This window comes from Lonchura striata, chromosome 1 (genome assembly GCF_046129695.1).
Source record: "Lonchura striata isolate bLonStr1 chromosome 1, bLonStr1.mat, whole genome shotgun sequence".
Taxonomy (NCBI): Eukaryota; Metazoa; Chordata; class Aves; order Passeriformes; family Estrildidae; genus Lonchura; species Lonchura striata.
This window is the reverse complement of record NC_134603.1, coordinates 154587999-154610345: the sequence shown is the minus strand read 5'-3', so window position 1 is coordinate 154610345 and position 22347 is coordinate 154587999. Positions and strand designations below refer to the sequence as shown.

Genomic DNA, 22347 nt, shown 5'->3' with positions numbered 1-22347 from the left:
AAGGGGAATAAAGTGGAAATTTATTGAGGTGCCTTCAAAGGCCGCACCCTGTCAGTGCCCGGATGGCTCCAAGATGGAAGCAAAAGAGGGCTTGGCCATGAGATCTCACATTTTTTAAATTTTAGTCCATTTGCATATAGGAGTTAACTGTCCAATTAATAACTTCAAATTATGAAGTTTCATTCTCCTTGCTCACTTGCCCACCCTCCTCTTTTCACGTTGTTTATGATTTGGGCCTGAAGTTTGAAGAGATTGTCCTTGAGTCTCCAGCTAGAACAGGATTGGTTTGTCTTCACAACCCTGTGAGAAGATACCAATAACACTTAATATAAAGCTAAAAGCTTCACACCAAATCAGAACAGAAAAACTTAAAACCTAAGGTATCAGGTAACCAAAGAGCTGATCCCCTAAAGATACTTGAGTCTAGAGTTTTTGGGCATTTTGGGTGTGCTCCTTTGACTGGAAAAGCAGAATTACGACTGTACAGAATGTATTCTGGGATAATTTCACTTTTTAATGAGGAGTGGTGATGTGTGAGGTCCTTTAACAGTACTTTGCCCTGGATGATGTTTTATGGAAAGCTGGATGAAGAGCTGATTTCTCAACTACCAACACCAGCTGCAATAATACAGCTCTCAGCCCTGGGTGAAATTCCTAAGGAGAAAACTCTTAGTAAGCTAATTTAAAAGAAATAATTTCTCTTTCAGATGGAAAGCCCGTGGAGGTGGATCCCCACCACATTATAATAGAAGATCCTGATGGTTCCTGCACACTGATCTTGGACAACCTGACAGGGGCTGACACAGGGCAGTACATGTGCTTTGCTTCCAGTCCTGCTGGGAATGCCAGTACCTTGGGAAAGATCCTTGTTCAAGGTAAAGCCCTGCACAGATGCAGTATTTTAAGTATTTTAAGTATTTTAAACTTGTACCAGCCATGGTGTGACCAGCAGGTCCAGGGCAGTGACTGTCCCCTGTGCTGGCACTGCTGAGGCACCTCCAGGCTTGGGGTCAGGTTTGAGATCACCATGAGCAGAAGGACACTGAGGGGCTGGAGCATGGCCAGGGAAAGGAATGGAGCTGGGGAAGGGGCTGGAGGACAAGAAGGGAGCTGTGGGAGCTCAGCCTGGAGCAAAGGAGGCTCAGGAGGGACTTTGTGGCTCTACACAGCTCCTGACAGGAGGGGACAGCCGGGGGGTCGGGCTCTGCTCCAGGGAACAGGGACAGGAGGAGAGGGAACGGCCTCATGGGAGGTTTAGATTGGAGATTAGGGAAAATTTCCTCACCAAAAGCATTGTCAACCACCAGAACAAACTTCTCAAGGAACTGGTGGAGTCATCATCCCCGGAAGAGCTCGGAAAACATTTAGATGTGGCATCTGGGGACATGGTTTACTGTTGGCCTTAGCAGTGTTAATGGTTGGACTCCATGACCCCAGAGGTCTTTTTCAACCTAAATGATTCTATGATTCTATGATGTTACAAATATTAATGCATTCCAGAGGACTGGAACTCACTGCAGCCGCTACATGTCCATTTTATTTTGGAGACCTCACAGCTGGACAGAGCACTGCAGGTGGGATCCCACAGGAGCAGAGCAGAGGGGCAGAATCTCCTCCCTGGACCTGTTAATTTAATTTCTATACAACATAGACTGGATAATATATTAAAAAAAAAACAAATACATACGGGTGCAGGCAACTTTTTTTAGCTCGAAAAATTTGGTCTTTAGTATCCTTTATACCCAGTGAGAATTACCTGGTCAGTGACATGCCCTTCCTATCTGTTCATATTTCCAGCTACCAGTCACGTTTACCTTTGCTTTTTGCAGTGCCGCCACGGTTTGTGAACAAGGTCAGAAATGCTTATCTTGTCGAGGGTGAAGATGTCCAGTTCACCTGCACTGTGGAAGGAGCACCCCGGCCTCAGATCAGGTCAGTCCTGCAGCTCACATGGGAGCAAATCCTGCTTTCCCCTTTTGCATAGTCAGAAAAGTAATTTTGAGTTTATGACCCTTTCTTTACTGTGTCTTCCATCTTAACCCCATCCCAATGTTGGCTCTTCATGGTCCAGACATTCCTGAGGTTCTCAGCAATTAATTATAGCTAGAACTTGAAAAGAAATATCTACAGATAGACCCTGAGGAGGACTCAGTCCAATATAAAGCCCTAGAAAACATTTTATTGTTGTTTATCCTCCCTGCCTTACACCTGACTTGATTTTATCAGGTATTCAGACAAAAAGCTCGGCAAATCTTGTCTTGTCATAATTTAAAACCCTTTTCTATCTCTGACTGAGGAGGTCTCTTGGGAAGAATCTCATAAACGTGTGCAGTTCCATACCCAGGTGTGATCTACCCACCTGCAGCTCTCCCTTCCAGGATCCAAATGTCTGTCCAAGGATCAACTCCATAGCTGTTTTATGGATGGATCAGTGATCTTGGGGACCTCTTGATACTGCATTATTTTTCCTGGCTTATACTCCATGTTTTCCCATTCAGATGGTACAAGGATGGGGTGCTGCTGAAGGACACCAGTAAATACCAGACTTTCAGTGAACCACGGAGTGGCATCTCAGTCCTGGTGGTCAAGAACCCTTCCAACGAAGATATGGGGCACTATGAATGTGAGGTAAGTTCAGAGAGATTTAAATATCTGCCATCTGAAATGATACAGGCAGGAGAATTCATTTTACTATGAGAGACCAGTGGCTGAGTAATTGCTCGTAAGAATTTTATAGAAAGGCTGAGCTAGATCTGGATTGTGAATGTCCAAAAGCTTCAGAATATTCTCATCTGACAGGTTGTTGGTACAGGTAGGAATTGATGGAGCTTGTTCTGGAGCCTAAAATCAGATCCAGATCTCTAGAGGAAACTCTTACAAAATTTGTGACCATTCTGATGTGATATTTTGTTTCTGGACTGTCTTTAAATTATGCCTAAGAGACCCTCCAGATCCAAAATAAAGAAATTAGGTTTAAATAGAAGGATAAAGGAATAAAATTCCTGATTTTTTTACCAAGCATGAAAGTATCTGATAACTTTTTAAAAAGTTAAGAAATTTTATGAAAATTAATCATAGTCTATGCATTCATTGTAATAAAACAGTAATAAGTTTTGAGGGCTTGGCAATAAAAGAAATTAGTCTTGGTTTAGGAAGTTAGCATGGGTCAGCTGCTCCATGATAAATGGTTTAGTTCACAGAAATATTTAGGAAGTTTGATATACTTTAAAGAATTTTACTGGAATTTTAGCAAAATCGACCTACCTTGCATTTGACCAAGATCCTAAGGTCCAGTATTCCCTTTGTTGAGTAAAACTCAGTAATTATTGGATGATAAACAAAAAAAAAAAAAAAAAAAAAAATCCTATTTAAGGGCCACCTAAGTGTGTGTACAGGAGGAATCTGGGCCTGTTGGTAGAGACAGAGTTACCTCAGGAGCAAGTCCCAGGCTGCAGAGCAAACACCCAATAATTAAGTTTTCAGATGTGCTGTAACTTGTCTGTGTGAATAATTTTTGGTAAAAGACCACGAACTCCATCGAGCAGCAGAGTGTCCCTTCAAACTCCAGCTTGGCACTGGGCTCACACCTTCACCCACTGAATTTTCCAGGCTAGCACAGGCAGGGTTTTATCATGCCAAAATAAACCCATCCTGTGTTTCACTTGGCACTGCACCGTTCTCTCCAGCTGATGAACAGATTAGGGTCTGCCAAAAGTGGAGCAGAGCTTTACCACCACAGCGCTGCAGCCCTGACCCAGGAGAGGAGAGGAGACCAAGCCATCACCATTGAAGGTACGACCCTTGCCCAGCTCCGTGCGTGCGCCAGCCAGTTGCCCTAAAAACAACAAGATTCTGGTATTTTTTGCCACCTTATCCATGTTGGTTGTTGGTGTCCATGTATCTGTACGTCTTCTGGAGATGTGCATGGGCAGAGAGCAGCTTGGCTCTGTGCCCATCACCATCTGTTGATTTCCAAGCTTGGCAAATCAACTTCATATAATGCTCGTGAATGCATTATATGAAAAAGGAGGAGCAAATGAAGGGTTTGTCACGTCACCAATAGTGGAAAAAAGAAATGTTGTATATTGTTGGAATACTCGGAAATGTGTCAGCCTGGCAGAAATGTTACAGGGCCACTGAGTAAAGGTGGAGGCGTGTTGGGATTGTTCCTGAAATACCACTGAAGGACATGGGGAATGACTGGGAAAGCAGAACTGACAGCGCTGTGTCCTCAGCAATGATTAGTTCATCCATTATTTAGGACTGTCCAGGGATAGTCCTAGCTCCTTTTTTTTCCTGCCATTTTCACCTGGATTTCTAGGGCAATAAGAATTGATTTTATACCCATCCAAAAACATATCTTTCTGCACAACTTTTAGTCATTACTGCCTAAAGTTCCAGGGATTACTGCCTATTCCAGGGATTCCACACAGAGTGTGTTACTGCTTGCTGTAAACCCATCACAGCCCAGTTTATAAATCCATAGCTACATCTCCCTTGGGAGCATTTCCTGGAAAGGGAATTGGTTCTTTGCACACCTTGAAATGTCCTAATGTGGCTGAGTGTGGACTTGTCCTGTCTCTCCTGAGCAGCTCCCAATGGCAGCTCAGGAGGTGACACAGCCAAGGGACCACCTTGAACAGGAAAGGGACAGATTTGGAGGGACTGGGATAGGCACAGGCCTTTCCATGCCAGCAAATCTTGGTTTCAAAGGCCTCTCTCTTCTTTAACTTGGTGTTTCCACACCGTCTTGTGATAATAACAGGAGTTCAAGTGCGTGTTTGAAAGGGCATAATTGACATTATCAACATCCACTAAGAGGCAATGTTCTGACTTGTGAAGCTGCTGGAGTCTGGAAAAGTATTCAGGGATAAATGATCTTCTACTCATATTTTTTCATCATTTTCTACAATCCTCTGCTGTTGGCCCTGTTTGAGACAGGACTCTGGTCAGGCTGGACCTTTGGGCCAGCCCTCTGTAGACACAACTGTTGTATTATTACATTAAGAGGATTCATCCAAAATAAATTATTAAGATTAGCATCCTGATCATTGAGCTTTCTTGACTTCATTTTAAACATGTTTTCCTTTTAGTTCTTTCCCAGAGTCCTATCAAAAAGCATTACAGGGAGGATGGTGTAAGTGTAGAAACACTAGAATTTTTTCAGCTATATAAACCTTCAAGTACTTGAATTCTTTGTCTTTTCTATGCCCCAAAGAGAGAAAAATAAGTTATGTGCAGGATGTAGATGAACACAAATAAATCTCTGTCAGGGTTGTGTATTTTGATGAAGTTCCTTTCAGGCAGATGTTATAAAAGCAAACAAGAGTTGTATACAATGTTAGGAGCTTTTTCAGCTCTGGGGGTTGCAAGTGTGTATGTTCAGCCCCAAATTTCTCATCTGCTGTTATTCCTGTAATCATAAACAAACAAAAAAAAATGTGAGCTTGGTTACAGAAATATAACTGGAGTTTGCCTGGAAGCTTCAGAAATGTCATGAAATAAGTTTGTTCTGTGATGTGCAACTGCTTGAACTCGGTAATAGGGAAGAAAATAGATCCCTGAGTCACCTCCAGGGAGAAACAGAGGGAGATCTGCTTGAGGCCAGTGGAGAAAATAGGCTCATCCATGGAGCAAGAGGATTGTTGTGAGCAGAATGGCACCAGGGATGAATTTGACATAATGCACTTGACTGAGGAGGGAACTCGTTTTCTTGAGAATCAATAACCAGCCTTGATCTGCCTGGGGAAAAATCAGGTTCATCTGGCAAAGAACTGGAGGACAGGTGGATCTCATGAAGGCTCTTTCCATCCTCACAACCCTTCCTATTTGTGAAAATGGGATTACTTGTAACTTCACCAAGAGGACAACATTACTGCTCTCACAACAGGAAATAGATACCGTGTCTGCTTCCTGGCTCACCTGCACCCTGGGTCTGAGTTTTACCTGATTTATCTCTGTTCCTGTGAAATGACCGTTGTCTGGGTCTCACGAGGCACCCAAGGGGCAACTCTTTTAGTTTTTATCCTCCTGCCTTTCTGTACTGTTTATTCTGCTGAACCAAACCCATGGTTTGGGATACCATTAGTCCAGTGGTTCATGAACCCCTGACCTGCAGCTGCTGATGGTCCACACTCCACTGCCTCTGCATGATCCAGTAACAGGACCCTGGGTACCAAAACCAAAATTCTTTGGTTTAAATTCACATTATGGGAGTTTGCAGGTCCCTTGGGTGGACCAAATCCAAAAAGGATGGAAACCACTGGACTAAGGGATCCCTTGTGAGCTGAGATCTGCCTTCAGCCACACCTGGTCGCTGCACTGAAGTCAATGAAGGGCTGGTTAAAAAAAATCCTCTTTCTGTGGATATTGGAAGAATTTGGGACACTTAAAAAAAAGTGTAGCTGAAAGACGATCCTTCTCTTTGACTTTCAGTTGACTGTGTCTGCTTTGTACTTTGCTGCTTAACCTGCACACGGCACACCTGGGCTGATGTGCTCTGGCATGTTCTGGTGTGATTTATCCATCCAGGCTCACTAACTTGATTATTTGTCAAGAAAAGCAAAGCCCAGTGCCTTGGAGAGGTGTTGCATTTCCATATGGGTGGGCAGGTCAGGACTTAGAACAAGACAGGGAATACAAGGGGAGGAGTCAGGTACAGCAGTGGAGACAAAACCATAAATAAAAATTCCCAAAGCAGCTACAGCCAGGGAACAATAATTCCTTCACAGCTTTGCCTTAGATTTCATGCAGAGCCTTGGGCAGGTTCTTCAGTTGGTTTGTGGCATCCACATTGTTAAAAATCAGCAAAAAACAAGGTTCTTCCAGTAGGATTTAAAACACAGATGAGCATCTGGTCTCTTAGTGCTACTGAAGAAATAGGGCACAGGAGTTTGCCCCCTGTGGGATGTTCCCTGATTAGGGTGATGATTAGGGTATTTACTTCGTTATTTTTATTCTCTTATCACCATGTTTTAGTCTCATTTTTGGCCAGGCCACAGGGTTTCCAGTAAAAATTCAGGAGAGCCCCATCTGCCTTTGCAGCCATGTCAGTCACTGCAGGCGTGGAGCCTTTTGGTTGTTTGGGCTTGGGGGTTTTTGTTTGTTTGTTCAGGTTTTGGTGGGGTATTTTTGACAGAGATCCCATTTATATAATTTTAAAAATTTTATATTCATGAGTTGAGCCACCAGCCCTGTAGGGGTTTCAGATACCTGTGGATGTGGCACTTGGGGACAGGGTTTAAGGTGGCAGTGCTCGCTGAGCAGTTGGATTCAACAATCTTAAGGGTCTTTTCCAACCTCAAGGAATTGCTGCATGAATTGCTCATTTTAGGATTAGTTTTAGCAGTTCTTGCCAGGTTTTTGCAGATTGGTCTCCAAAGTGTAGCAGAAGGAGGTGAAAACAGAGCAGTGCCCCTCTGGTTCACGTCAGCAGCGTGAACTGAGCAGCAAAAATAGGTTTAATCTTCTGTGAGTGGAGAAAAGAGACCTAAAAAAATGCAATAAAGGCCAGAAATAACCTTCCATCCATCCAGAGCAAGGAGAACTCACTTATCCTCAGTGTTCCATCACTTGTAAGCCAATGTTTTAATCTATTAACCAAAGAGATGTCTGGTCCTATAAAAGCACGGGCTGTCCCTAATGCTTACAGCTTTTAACCTGCTTATCAGGGGCTCCTGCTTTGCAAAGCTGTTTGCCTAAAATGCTCTTGAAAAGTTGAAATGATAAATCCGGTGCTAAAAATGGATGCAGGATATTTTCCTCTCGGGGAAAAACTACAGAGAAAAAAAAAAAAAAAACAAACAACAATAAAAACCAAAACCAAATACCAAAAAAAAAAAAAAAAAAGAAAAGAAAACCAAAAAGAAAGAAAATAAACCCAAATTCTCTCATCCTACTTTCATGTGGTTCTATCCTTCAATACAGGATTGCTCAAATCCTCCCTCACACCTCGGACAGCACATAAACATTTTATTAAATGCCATTTTCAGCTTTCTCATCCCAAGTCTGCTGAACTTTTGAATATTGAATCTCTTTGACATCCACTACAAATAGAACTATCACAGTTGGTGTCATTTGGGAGGACTCCAAGAACAGACATGAACAGAGCAACCATTAAAGAGACTTTTTCTTACAGACATTGTGAGATTTTATTAAATTTATTCAACTATTTAGTTTATATTACTTAATTCTCATCCAAATAAAGAGACTTTTTCTTACAGACATTGTGAGATTTAATTAAATTTATTCAACTATTTAGTTTATATTACTTAATTCTCATCCAAATACACTTGTTGCTGAAATAATTGTAGAAAACACCTATTACCAGGTGTCTAATCCAATTAATTAAAACAGTTCCATCAGAACTTCAGTATTTTTACTCATATACTTGCTGCATATGGATTAATCTCATAGTATTATTTAATGAGATTTCTAAAAGTTATTTGAAAATTGCAGAATAGTGATTTAAAAATTCAGTGAAAATCTCTGAGTGTGGTAAATTTTTTGAGCACTCAGTTCATCTGCCATCACTGTATTATTATAATTTATAATTTAAAACAAAATCTGAGTTATTAAAAAAATATTAATTAAGGATAGGTAAATGGGTTTATTGTAATTGTGTCCAGGGATAAATATTTGAAAATAATTTTGCTGTTTACTTACCCAGTTAGTGTAAACTCAAATCTCCAAACAGATTTTGTTTCTACTCACCCAGTTCTGCAGTAACTCCTTTGAATCTCTGGGAAATTATTCCAGATTTTTACAGGCATAAATAAGACAAAGCTCTGCAAAAGAAACATGAGCTCTAGGTCAGAAATTAACATCAATATTTACACAAAATTCTTTTTCATTATGGTCAAATTTGTGTTTTTTACCCGAGGCAGGGAAGAGCCCTTGGAAGTGAAGTGGAAGGAAAATTAGGTTAAAGTATTCCATTTAATATTGTAAATGTATTTTTAATTTTCAGTCAATGCACGTTTGGGGGCAACATTGAATCACCAGTTATTAAACAAATAATACAGACACTCCAAGTTCTCTGGGCAAGAACTGTTTGTGATTTTGTAGATATTTTTAAGAAACAGTTCACTTAAATTGCACTGACTGAAAATTACCAGACCTTATTTATTATAGGCTGGCTGGAAAATTGAAAACCAACTGCTGGAGATTAAATTTTGGGGTTTTTTTAGATATTTTCCTAGTTTAATAAATAAACTGATGGGCTTGCTGATGGTATTTTTTTTTTTCCTAGATCTCAAATAGGTTCAGCAGTTCAGTGTGTTCAAAGCAGTGTTGTTCAAAGAGTGTCTTAATTTTATTCCAGTGGAAAGGATGGGAAACCTGCTGAAAATCTCAGTTAGTTCTTCAAACAATATCTTTCTACCTTTTAGAGATGTCCGTTTTAAGGAATATTCGCAACACCATGAAATCATAACTTTTGATCTCGATATGCATCAACAGCTTCCAGTTTGTTATGGGAGAAGGGTCAGGAAAAATTGCAAATTAGAGCAGAAAAAAAGAGATGGAGCAGACACAGGGCTCTCCTGAATTTCCTAGGATTTGGGTTTGGGTTTTTTTGATGCTGATTTACTCTACTGGTGATAATGATATTAGTTTTCATATTTATTAGCTTAGATTTTGCATCCAGTCCACAAAAGTCTGGCCACAATTCAGTGTTTGGGGGAGTTCTTTTTTCTAGGAAGTGCAATCACAGTTTAAGGAATTTCAGCTCTCCAGGATTTACCAGATTGAGGGATTTTCAGGTTCCTGACACCATCACTACCTTATTATAGGATAAAGAAAAATTAAATAAGGATCTTGTTTTCTAGCTTTGCCCTACCAAACAAAAATGCCAAACAAGTTTTTGCCAAATTGTTCTCCACAAAATATTTAATTTCAAAGTTAAATGTTCAGAGAACATTCTGGATTCTCATTCCTGGTCAGAAACACAAAATGATGCTGGAAATAACCACAGAAAGCATGGATGGGATGGTACAGTTGGTTATTTTTCACTCCAGTTTATGTTGATGAACTGAGCAAAGATAATTTAATCATTTCAGCTTTTGCCTTTCTTTAACCCCATGCTGTTCATACTGTTCTCTTTGTAGTCACTGAACAAGAGACTAAAGTGCCCAAGAAAACCATCATCATGTAAGTGCTGATTTTTTTTTTTTTTTTGGGTAACATTTGTGGTTTTTTTGCCTTGCTGCTTCTGCATGATCCAATAACAAGCTTGTGTTCGTTGGCCATGCAAGTGTGTTCATTCCCAGCCCACCAGATCCCACGGAATTCTGTGCCATGTGAAGTGATCACCTCAAAAAAATCCTTTTGTTCTTTTCCAAAAGTAGCAGCACTGGTGTTAGACACAGCCTGGGGCAGTTGTTTTATGATATTACACAGGAAAAATATTCCCCCAAATGCTGGTAGAATTTCACAAGAGCTTGGGAAGGTCAAGTGTTACTCTCAGTACTGAATGAACAAAGGAAAACCAAACTGAAAACTGTCTGCCTGAAAATATCTACCAATTTATCAAATATCTCAGAGCTTAGCGTGATCTCTTCTGGCTTTATTTTAAACTTTTACAATTTTAAAACTTTTACATCATACAAGGAAATCCTTGTATGATGAAGCAGAAGGAAAATGAATATTTTTATCCCCTTCTAGCTCTATATTTCTAATATAAATAATTGTCCTGATGACTTGGTCTTTTTAGATACTTTGAGCCTGGTTTATACTGAATGCCTATAAAATAGAGGATTAATTACTGCAAAAAGCAATATTTTCTCAATCATACACAGCCTAGAAGGCAAGTAGCCAATAAAATCTTTATTTATCTTCTCAAGTACCATATAGAAATACATAATAAAATTGTTTCATGTGCTGGAAGGGGGACACTGATCTGAGGATTTCAGAGCAGCTCCAAGCCACTCCAGCCATGTCCTCAGGGCAGGAAGGAGTTGTGCAATGGATATTTTGGGGAAATGCCTTCCTTCAATGGCTGCACTATTGCTAAAATCAGCCCTTGACTTGGACATGAGGCTTAAGTGGATGTATTTTATTTTTATTAGACATAAAATTGCAACTGAAGGATGGTTAAGAGTTACTTACCTTTTATCCTTTATTATTATTATTATTATTTTTCCTGTGAAGATTATTCCTCCCTTTTGGAGGCAGTGGTTTATAAGTTGTCTCCCCTCCCAGAAGTTGCAGATAAGCTCAGTTAAATTTCCAGCCATTTTCCATTTCACCCTGCAAAAACCAGAAAATAAAGTGGTTTTACCTGTACTGCCTCAAGGACCAGGATTCAGACTGAACAGGGGCAACTAAAGAGAGAGTTATTTTTTTATATCACAGCCAGAAATATCCCAAGAAGGTCATGAGCAGGAGGGAATCTCAGAGCCAGTCTACATCTAAAACTTGGTAAATCTCATTTAACTACATCTCTGTGCCTGTATCTGGAGCAGCAGCATTAATACTGGTGGATTAAATAATATTAATTAATACAAAATACCATCAGTTAAGCTGATTTCTAAATTTATGGGATCTCAATTCCATTGGCTGTTGTTCAGGACAGCTCCAGAAGGGATTCCTAAATCAAGGGCTGCAGCCTCAAAGGAGTTTGGTAATTTGAGGAGTGCGATCTCAAGGAGAAATTCCCCTCCTTTTGTGGTCATGAACTTTAAATAAGAGTGGACCTCAACTGAAATTGGGATAGTGGTGGGGGAAAGGTTGGGAATAATTCTGTAAGGGCAAATTCCAGCTTTTAATCTGTAGCAAGTTGATGAACTGAAGCAGCTTTAAAACTATTGGCAGAAAATAATAGATAATTGAGAGATGGGATTGAACCATGTCCATATATGCAAATCCCAGGCCCCACAAAACCCATTTTAACGTTGCAACGTAGATCATGATCTGCTGCAAGCCCCCAAGCATTCATTTTCACCTAAAATGATTTTATTCTGTGTAATTCAGAAAGGCACCATGGCCAGCAGGAAGGCTCTGCACAGACCTTAAAGGTCTCTAGGAAAACTGGAGAAAACTTAGAGAAAAGAGTAAAGCAGTGGAAATGAGCAGTAGAAGAGAGGTGCTCTGCAAGGAAATAAATCTCTCTGTAGCTGACCCAGTCCTGGACTCCACCATGTCCTCAAAGGGAGAGACTGATGGTGGAAACAAACCTGATCAACAGAGGAGAAGGAAGTACAAGCTTTCAAAAATAAGACCAGAAGATGAGAAAGGCTGCAATGAACACAAGAGGATTTGTCTTCCATGATGGCTGTAAACAGGTTCTCCACTCTCAAGGGCAAAAGTCAGAGCAGAGATGTCTGAGGAGCAGAGGGGGTGACCTCCAGCTCCACGTGGTTGTGCCTGGAGAATGGTGACGAGGAGGAGAGGAATTAAAAAGCTGCTGTCTCTATTCTTAATTTCAGTTCAGGCCACTGTTTGACCCTTTAGTTAATTCTTTGTTTTTAACCCCATTCCTTGTAGGTAGGGACAGAGTCTCAAGACAGAAACAAAATGAGTTTTCCTGTGATTTCCACTGGAGCAGATGTGGAGCACTGGCTTCCTTGTGCTTGCCAGGAAAACACTGGCAGAAATGTATTTACCTAAAATAAAGGCAAGAAACAGGAAAAACCTGCAGGAAAAACTGCATGCTAAGTATATAAATTAGGTGCACTGGAGCCTGGCTTTAGACCTTGGGTTAGAAGGGACTTTTAAAGATAATCTAGCCCAACCCCTTGCTCTGAGCAGGGACAATTCCACCTTGATCAGGCTACTCAGAGCTCCATCCAGCCTGACCTTGAATGTTTCCAGAGATGAGGCATCTACCACGAGCCCAACTGCAGTCAAAAAATCTAAAGTAAAGCCAGCAGAAATATGCTGAAAAATTATAATTATGCATCCCAAATTGGCTTGCTATACCTGTTTCTATTGGAGGCAGTAGGATCAGGCTGTGTCTGCACTAATGATATTAAGAAGAGTAAAAACAAATTAATTTTGGCATAGATGATTTGTGCAGGACATGTTCTAACTTTCTTTTCCTGGTCATCTCCACATTTTAAGGGTTAATCACTTTCAATGTAACTGTTCTGCATGTGGAAATACAGATCTCTGGTCTCCAAAGAGGCTGTAATTTAAAAGAGAGATATGTTGCAGTTATTAAATATTATTAAGAAGACACTGACCCTACGGCAATGAAGGGCATTTAGCCATTGAGAGGTGGATGGAATTAGGATTTTAGCCAAGAATACTCAGGAAAAGGTAAAGTTTTTGAGTGTATAAAATTGTGGGTGGGTCCAAAGCAGCAGAGTGGGTGATCAACACGAGCACATGAAATACTGCAGCACCCAGCAGAGCATCTCTCAGCTGGACGTGCTCCTTGTGTGCTCACACCCCAGGAGGTTCATGGAGCTGGGGTTTTCCCTGGGGAAAAGGACAAAGGATCAGGGTTTTCCCTGGATGAGGAAGTGGACATGGGCATGTGGGTGTGTGTGCTGTGAGTGTGTCCCTCCCAAAATGACCACTTCCCCAAAAGCTGGAATGCTCACCCCAGACTAACCCCAGGCAGCGCCTTGGCCGACCGCCGCATGTGCTGGTGGGGTGTGGCTCCCCAAAAAGTCTCATCTTCCCACCAACTCCACCCCTTTCTGCCGTCAGAGAGGAGACCATAACCACGGTGGTGAAGAGCCCAAGACAAAGGGGAAGGGTTTCTCCTGCACGTTCTCCTTCAGGTCATTCTCCTTCCCGCTCCCCACGGGCGGAGCCGGCTCCGGAGCCGGTTTATGTCTCCAAAATCAGGCAGCCTGTCCACAGACACGACCAGGAGGCAGCACCAAAGTCTGCTGCTGTTCCCAGGCTTTATGTCACAGAACACGAGGACGTGCAAGGAGCAGCGGCGAGAGACGTCGTTGTGGAGAGCACAGTGGAAGAGAAAAAGCCCAAGTGGGTCGAAGTGGAAGAAATAATTGAATTCAAGGTGAAAAAATCACCAAAGCCCACAAGGAAAAGAGGTTCTTCCCCAGCAAAGCAAGAGAAAGATGACTCAGGGATGTTAACGTTCACTTTTCCCAGCTCAAGGCCGAAGCGCTCCCCAGAAGATGATCCAAACACAAACAACTCCAACAATAAATTGGTGGAACAGTCAAAATCTCTGCCGAATGAGGGTCTCTCTGAAGGGGACATCCAGCCTCTGGTGTATACAACCGAGCAGGAAGGACCTCAAGTCAGCAGCGAAGAGAGAAACTCCCCGTGCGGGTCGGAACAATTAGGAAGCGATTCATTTTTGGATTATGGGACTGAAGGAAAGAGCTGCCCTCAGGAACCGTGTGCTGACAATGGGTCAGGCGCCACCTCCCCTCTGCTTGCCTGCGGCGGTGAGCCTTTGGTCTTCAGTTTTGGGACAGCTGCTGGAGACCAACACGAAGTTCTGTTCTCCCCGGCGAGTCCAGAGGGTCAGGAAGGGCTCGATGAAGTGGATGTGTCTTGGCCTGTTGGAGAGGAGGTACCTGAAGTGATACAGGACATCCTTCCCGAAGAGGACAACGTCATAGTGGATGAGCCAGAGGAGCTACACACCGACGACATCAGCACCCGGGACCGCAAGATTTTAACCCACAACGGGAAACTCTTAACTCTGGAGGACCTGGAGGATTATGTCCCTCAAGAAGGCGAGACCTACAGGTGTGAGGATCAGAAGCCCACGGCGGAGAAGCCCTGCGAGATCTCCGTGCTGCAGACGGAGATCAACGAGCCGACCATCGGGAAGCCGGTGCTGCTGAACCTGGGCAGGCCCGTGGTGGCCGAGCCCAGGCAGAGGTTCTTCAGCCAGTACGAGGAGCGCGTCCCCGGGGCCGTGTTCGTGTCGGCCTCGCGGGTGGCCGGCGCGCAGTCCGTGGGCCCCTCCAACATCTCCTTCCGCGTGAGCGACGCCCGCGCGGCTCCTCCCGGCCCCTCCTTCACCGTGAAGCCCTCGTTCTGCACCGAGGTCCAGCGCTCGGCAGACAACGGGCAGTCCAGCTTTAAAACTGAAGTTTCCACGAGAACGCTCAGCTACGGGACTGTTGGCGAGCCTGTCACCTTGCACATCAGCACAGAAGACCTCTCCCAGAGCTGAGCGAACTCAAGCATGATTTTTAACACCAAAGAAAGCAGCTTTATGTTAAAAAAAAAAAAAAAAAATCAGGATTGTTGTAGGCAAGGGGAATTGGTGGCAAAGATTACGAGGTAACAAGTACAAGGGAATACCTTAGAGGGAAATGCATTTATATATGATGTGTCAAGCTTTTCCAGTCTTAAAGGGAACAGTCTGTCAGAGCAGTTTGTAACTTTAAAAGCTTTGATCGAGGTGAACACGTATCATTCCATAGTGGAGCAGTGATGGGAGGTTTAGGAAAAGCCTGATTCTTCTACCAATGACAGAAATATAGATGAAGAAGTGTATTTTTTTGTCCATTAACTTAATTTTTTAATGTGCCAGTTTTTGGTGTGGCAAGGAGGTGAAAGTATCTCAGCTTTTCAGCGTCCTTCAGTAGCCCAGGACAGGGGGTGTCTCCTGTCACCGTGTGGGCCCAAAGGTCATGAAGCTTCACTCTGCTTTGACTCTGCTCTACACTTGTGACACCAACTAGCTCTACCAAAATTTCTTCATAAACCTTTCAACATGCACAGTCTGGTTGCATCTTTTTAACCTTCTGCCATATAATGAGATATATAGTAGATTTTACATATAGCATGGATTCAAAGGGCTGCTCAGGCATTTTTGTGGTTGAAATCCCAGTTTGACACTAGTCAGTGGAGAGAGTCCCACTGTCATGAGAAAGCAAGAGTTTTATTGTTCTCTTCTGCTTCAAGTGAAAAAGACTATCTTTTCTAAATGACTGATAGTTTCAAATCCACTCCCTAGTTGTCTGATAATGTACGTTTCATTATTCTGCATTCTAGTGTGGTGGATTTATAAACCATATCTTTTGAAATATAATTCAGTTAACTGAAAGATTAAAGTGCCACACGAAATAATTCCTGCATCTGCAATCAAACATTAACAAGTACAAAGAACCACAAATGTGGTCTGTAAAGGACCACAAATGTTGTCTTTGCCAATAAATATGACTGGACAAGTATTTGTTCTCCTGAATGTGCCAGTGGTGAAACATTCCTACTAACAGATTGATCCGTGATGTCCCTTATATGCGATAAGAGGAATTTACCACTGAGCTATGGCAAAGTAGCAGGAGCACAAAGATTAAAAAAAAAAAAAAAAAAAAAAAACAGAGAGAGATAAAAAAGAGCTTTACCATAAATATTCAGTTGAAACATAGATCTGTTCCAAATGCATTGGGCTGCCAGTTGCAACTGCATCATATTACTGTAACCAGGAAGGTCAAGATGCCTCGGAGAGGGACTGATCATGGAGTTCCTCTGGAGCTTTGCAGCAGGAATGCTGCATGAGGGGGAGGCTGAGGTGCACTGAGCACAGCCCATCCCTGTTGGCTTCACCAGAAATGGATGTAGCCCAGACCTCCAACAAGCTGCTCTGAAAAGAGATGAGCTCCCAGGCCCAAATCTTGGTGCCAGCTGGAGTTAGATGGAGCTCATTGATCTCAGCAGGACCCTGCACTGGCCCTCTCTGCCAACAGAGATGTGAGGTGAAGAGTCCCCACAGCCTGTCCCAGCTGAGCTCTGTAGAAATGTTCATTTGTGGTTTCATTTGTGGGTTAGGGAAACCAGAAGTGCTCAGGCACAGCTGAATTTCCAAGCAGTGTGAGGAGAGAGGGTGGAGTGAGTTTCTGCCTTGGGAAGGAATGGCTGATGTTGGCTCAGGGTTTCCCAGCCAGGTGATATTGAGGAGCTTCTTCTGGAAGCTTGGGGCAATATTCCTGCCAACAGGGAATGAATTCACAAAAGGTGCTTCTGGAAAAGGTCTTTTTTTTTCCTTCTGCAGCTGCACCTTGTGCTGACTAAAATGAACATATTGATTTCACAGCCTTTCACTTTCAACATCCACTCAGGATGTCGTGTGCACTACCTTCATGATAGAGGATGCTTTTCCAGTGGTGAAGGAAATCAAGCTTCCTTTATGGTACTATCCCATTTTTTATAACATCTCCTTGGTTTATACTGTTTGTTTTATAATGAAGCAATATGATGGATATATATATTAGTGCTTTTTTCATATATTGCACTGTACATTGGAAATTAACAGACACATAACAGGGAAATGCTTTCAAAGCTAAAAATATTTCTTTTATTTTGAGCCTGATTCTGATCACAGTTATTCCAGTATCAATCTTGAATAATTCCACAGAAGGAAGTGGATTTTATTCAGATTTACAAAGATACTGCTGAGAAAAGTTTTTGCCCTGTGATTGTCTTCAAAAAATATAATATTCAACCAAAAGATAATGAGGATGTGTAAAGGAACATGGAGGTTTCCTCCTGGTGTGGTTGACACTCAGGCTTTTCTAAAGAAGCTCTAAGGCTGCACTTCAGATGGTCATAGAAGAAATAATTGTACTTTGATTCATTAGCTCAAAGCAATTAACATCTGTTTACATTTTCTTTTGAAATTTAAGCAAAAGAGTATCAACTGAAGGGAATTTTTAAAATCCTATGCAGGGCTCTGTTCAAAAAGTGAAAGGTTTATGAAAAGTTCATTACATATACTTTCAAAATATTTTCCTAGAGGCTAAAAATTATGCTTGTAAGTGATTAAACTGTGTAGATAACTAATGAGATGTGTGGGGATTTATTTCCTGTAGATGAAGAGATACAGCTGTATGAAAGATTTTAATACAATGAATGAACGTTTTATTGAAATTCCTGGAGGTAAATTGGTATTAATAAAGTGGAAACTTCAGTTTGCTTGAGATACAAAAAATTTTAAAAAAATCCACACACAAAAAAAAGTCAAGTGCAAGATATGCTGTTAGATGCTGAGTTTAAATCAATAAATGTCTTGCATCAGCTGTCACTGGGCTTGTTGGGTTTCTGTGTTCTTTGTTACAACACTTGATATTCCATCAGATCATCCTCTTCTCCTGCTGACTTCAGCAGGAGCTGGGTTGCAGTCCAAGAATATTAACGCAGTTGGGCTCTGGCTCCTTTTTTATGGACAGTTTCAGGAGTGTTGAAGTGAAAAAAACCTGGTTTTAGGAATATTTCCAGCTCAGGAATCTTGAATTATTCACATCTTCTTGGGTCCTTCTCTAAGACCAAACTGGAGCTTCAAAATATCTGTCAGTCTTGAGTTCCTAGGGATGGGCTGAAGTTGTGGGGTGGAAAGGGTCAAGGCTGAGATTTTAGAGCTGGGAAAGAGGTTGTCCATCACAGGGTGTCATCACTGTGGTGTTTGTTAGGTCTCTATATCTTGGGGGATATAAAAGTTCCTCAGCCTGAATCAGTGTCCAAAAGAAGGAAGTGGTGTAATGTCCCCGAGGCAGGGAGGAAAGTGGTGGTGTTGGAGCATGGGGGACACCAGTGATTATATATAACCTCTAGATCTATATCTATACCCCTGTGGATATATTTCCTAATTGAATGCTTCATGCCTTTCCAATAATTTCACTCACTGGCAGCTGCCCAGTTCACAGGACAGCACCAGCTGGCAGATATCACAGCAGGAGCACCAGAGAATCCAGGTATTTCTCTAGGAAAATATTTAATATCTTCCAGCCAGCCCAGTGCTGATGAACAAGGATGGGCAGTTTGGGACATCATGTCAGCAAATCTTGCTTTTTTCTATCAATAGATTCAGGAAGTAAATATTTTGTCACCATCATTATTATTGAAAACAAAAATCAAGTGAGAGGTCTTCATCCACACATTGCCTTCAACTTTATTTTCTCAGGTCTATCATGGGAATTGACTTTCTTGAGGCCAGGAAAGGAGCAGAATCAAAACCCCTATGGGACATACTCATTCATGTCAATGACATTAAACAAGTCAGAGCTATTTATTCCAAATGCTCTTTTTTTTTTTTTTCCCTCAAACCATGTGATGATTTGACTTTTCTCTCTTGATTGGTGAGCAGCTGCATCATGAATGTGATCACTGTCTTAACCTGACTGCATTTTCTCTGTTTTCATGATTATGTGGGGGCTTCCCTAGTACATCCATCCCTTTGTTGAGCTTTTTTCAGGATCTGTGGAAGGTTTATCAGGAAGGAGATTGGGTGAGATGAGCTCCTGCAGTCTGTGATCCCATCCCAGCCTTCTGCATCCAAACCCATCAGAAGTATTTCAATATTGTGAAGCAGGACAAACACATCACCCTAGAACAGGGAGTGTTTTTTCTGCCAGACTTTGGTGAAAAAGAACAGCTCTCCCTTCATTCCCCTGCCCTTCTCCAGAGTCACTGACAGCTGATTCCTGCTCACTCCTTTTCCTTCCCCGTGAGATAACATCTTCCTTCACGTGGGGTCTGTATCAGTGCAGTGGGTTCATTTCATTGCTCTTACCCAGTGGTTGGTTCTTCCCCCAGAGGGTGCTGGGCACTGCCCAGCCTCCCCAGGGAACAGGCACAGCCCCAAAGCTGCCAGAGCTCCAGGAGAGTTTGGATAACACTGCCAGGAACAGGGTGGGATTGTTGGGGTGATGCTGCAGGGCCAGGAGCTGGACCGGATGATCCTTGTGGATCCCTTCCCATTGAGGATATTCTGTGATTCTCTGATACATAAAGGTATTTTTGACAGACCAACCAATGTCAGGTTGAGCTGGGAGATGGATCCTTTGTTCCACTGTCTGAGAACAGACCAAGTGTTCGCATAGGTGGCACAGTGTCCTCAGCCTGCTGAGATACAACTTTCCAAAGCATTTTGTGCTGAATTTCTTATTTTAACTCCCAGCTACACTCCCTCTTGCTGGAATAAGCATTTCTCCATCAACTTTCTTCTCTAGGAGGAGAAAACGATATGGTTGCAGATATTTCCATGGGTTGGATGGTGCTACCCTTTTTTTCTTTGCCCTGAAGAGAGAAAAGTTGTTGCTCTTGTCTGTAGGAATGACTTCCTCCCAGTCAGCGACGGAGACGTCCGTGCAGGCCTCGCTGCAGCGCGCTGATAAGGAAATCAAGACAGCCCTGAAGAAGCTCATGGACTCGGCCTCGCTGCTGGTGACTCTTCCCCCAGGCATGCAAGCAGATCTTGGCCTTGGCCCTGCTGGCTCTGCTCCTCCAGAGCCCTCAGGGGCAGCACCCTCTGTGGTTGTTCATGAAGCCAGCACCCAAACCCAGACTGCCGGAGGCCATGGTAGGTTTGGCTTGAAGCTGGGAGATGTCCCCCAGGAGTTGAGAGACAGGAAAATGTTGAGCATGCCAGTAATGGTGTTTTAAACCTCATTTTTCTGTTCCATTGTGTTTTGAGCAGATGAAGATTAAGAGAGGGCATTCAGACCCGAAGAAATGTGGAGGGTGGGTTGGGGTTAGGTTGGATCTAAGTTTGGGGCAGATCTTTCTGGAAGTAGGGGGTGTTTGAAAGCCATGTCTGAAATAGAGTTTGGTTCATCACCTGCTCAAAATTAAGGAATAGGGGATTTTTTTTCCACCTCTGGGCTTTTCCCCTGGTCTTGCTTCAAGGTGGGGTGAGATCCTTCCTTTACATTCAGAGAAGTCATTTGGGTTTTGATTTGGTGCGGTGGGTAAGGGTGGTTGCTTTTATTTTATTGTTTGCTGTAAACAAGCTGGAATTGTCTTTAATATCCTGGACCAACTGTCAGAGACTTCCCGCGGGTTGGGTGCCTCAAGTTCATGTGCATTTCACTGACCCTGGACAGAGCCCTTGCAGCTTCTGTGTGATTAAAACCAACCGTGTATGTGGCTGTGTCTTGCCAGGAGAACAATTCCTTTGTCTTTCTGTTGCTTTTAAAAAGTCATGGATGAGTGACAACCCTTCCACTCTTCCTCTGCTTCTGCCATAGCAACTTGTCTAAGGTGTCTTTGTGTCAAGTCAGAATAACTGTTCTCCACCACTGTTAACTCAAAGGACAATGCCAAGTAACCCTCAGCCCTCAAACTCCAGATAATTCCTTAAAAAATAAATATTCTTACTTAGCAAGAATAAAAATTGTTTACGGAATCAGACCCAAAATAACAGCATAAAGAAATGTCAGGGCTTTAAAACCTTTTTGCCTTTCTAGTCACAAACCATCTTTGGAAATAATCCTCTGGTGGAGTAAGATGACTCAATGATCTGTCACCTAGCAGATTATTTCCTCAGTCATGACTAAAGAGCAAATACAATAATGAATGAGATGGTTTGGCAGGTCTTTCATCTGTGCAAAACTAAACATGTTATGGGAGTTATTTCAATCAGATGGAGACTTGACACCTCTCTTTATGATCACATGCCTTAAATAAAAAGGAGGTGAATTTTTCAGTAGTGCTGGTGATAGGAAAACACAGTCCCACAGCCTGGGATCTCTGATCCAGTAATTCCTAGAAACAGCTGCTCTTTCCCAAAACCAGCCAGCACCAAAGATCCCTAGAGTGCTCCCTAAAATATTCCCACCTGCTGGGTAGAAGACTCCTCTGCATTTAACCTTTTCTCCTTAAATGAAAAGGAGATGATACATTGATCCTACAGTGTCATTCCAATGGTCAATATAAAAAGACAATCAAGTATTTTGGAATGTGAGATCAAACCAGGTTTTGAATTTATAGCTGATAATTAATAATAAAAGAAGAAAAATAACTAAAACAGCCACAAGCTGCACCTTTTTTTTTTGTTTGTTTCATCAAGCCCCAGATGCCAAACCTTGTTCTGGTGTAAATCAGAGCTGTACAGGGACATTTTCCAGTGGAGGTGCAGCAATGCTGATGCTAAACCATCACCAAGTCCTCTGTGAGAGTCCATATTACCTCCATATCAACCATATGCTCAGCCAGGACATGCTTTGACCACCAGCTGACATGGACGTGAGCTCACTCATGTCCCTGATGCTGTCTGTAATCACAGCAGAGTCAGGAACTGTTCTAATGCAAAGCTGAATGGAAGCACTCATATGGACAAAGCTAACACTGGGTTATTCCCTGGAATGCACTTCAGGGGTGCACTTTGCAGTGCTGGGTTGATGGCTGGACTTGTTTTTAAGGGTCTTTTTCAACCTGGATTGTGATTCCATGACTTCCTCACAGCCATGAGCCTGTGGCAGGCATATTCTTGTCTCTCTCAGGATTATTTCATAGAGGAACACAGAGAGAAGAAAGAAAAAAATTTCTGTTTCTGCACCTTGTTTTTCCCATGTGGAATGTGTTTGGAGAATTGTTTACCTGGGGTGATTGTTTGGTTGGATTCTGGTGAGGATTGTTTGAGTCTGATGGCCAATCCAACCCACCTGGGGCTGGGCTATGGAGAGACGG

At 42.4% G+C, this 22347-nt stretch overlaps 1 protein-coding gene across 16 annotated transcripts in view; it reads left to right on the top strand.

Annotated features, from left to right (window-relative positions):
* The window catches only part of OBSCN (obscurin, cytoskeletal calmodulin and titin-interacting RhoGEF), a 178449-nt gene that overhangs the window by 131581 nt on the left and 24521 nt on the right, over nucleotides 1-22347 (top strand). For 15 of the 16 annotated variants that reach the window (XM_021537977.2, XM_031503758.2, XM_021537979.2 and 12 more), the window contains 5 exons: nucleotides 708-875; nucleotides 1830-1932; nucleotides 2499-2628; nucleotides 3687-3792; nucleotides 19991-20239. In XM_021537977.2, coding sequence (XP_021393652.2) covers nucleotides 708-875; nucleotides 1830-1932; nucleotides 2499-2628; nucleotides 3687-3792; nucleotides 19991-20239 — 756 coding nt within the window. Of the gene's footprint in view, nucleotides 1-707; nucleotides 876-1829; nucleotides 1933-2498; nucleotides 2629-3686; nucleotides 3793-10106; nucleotides 10150-13653; nucleotides 16264-19990; nucleotides 20240-22347 lie in introns of those variants that run through there. The other variant, XM_021537991.3, reaches the window with a different exon arrangement.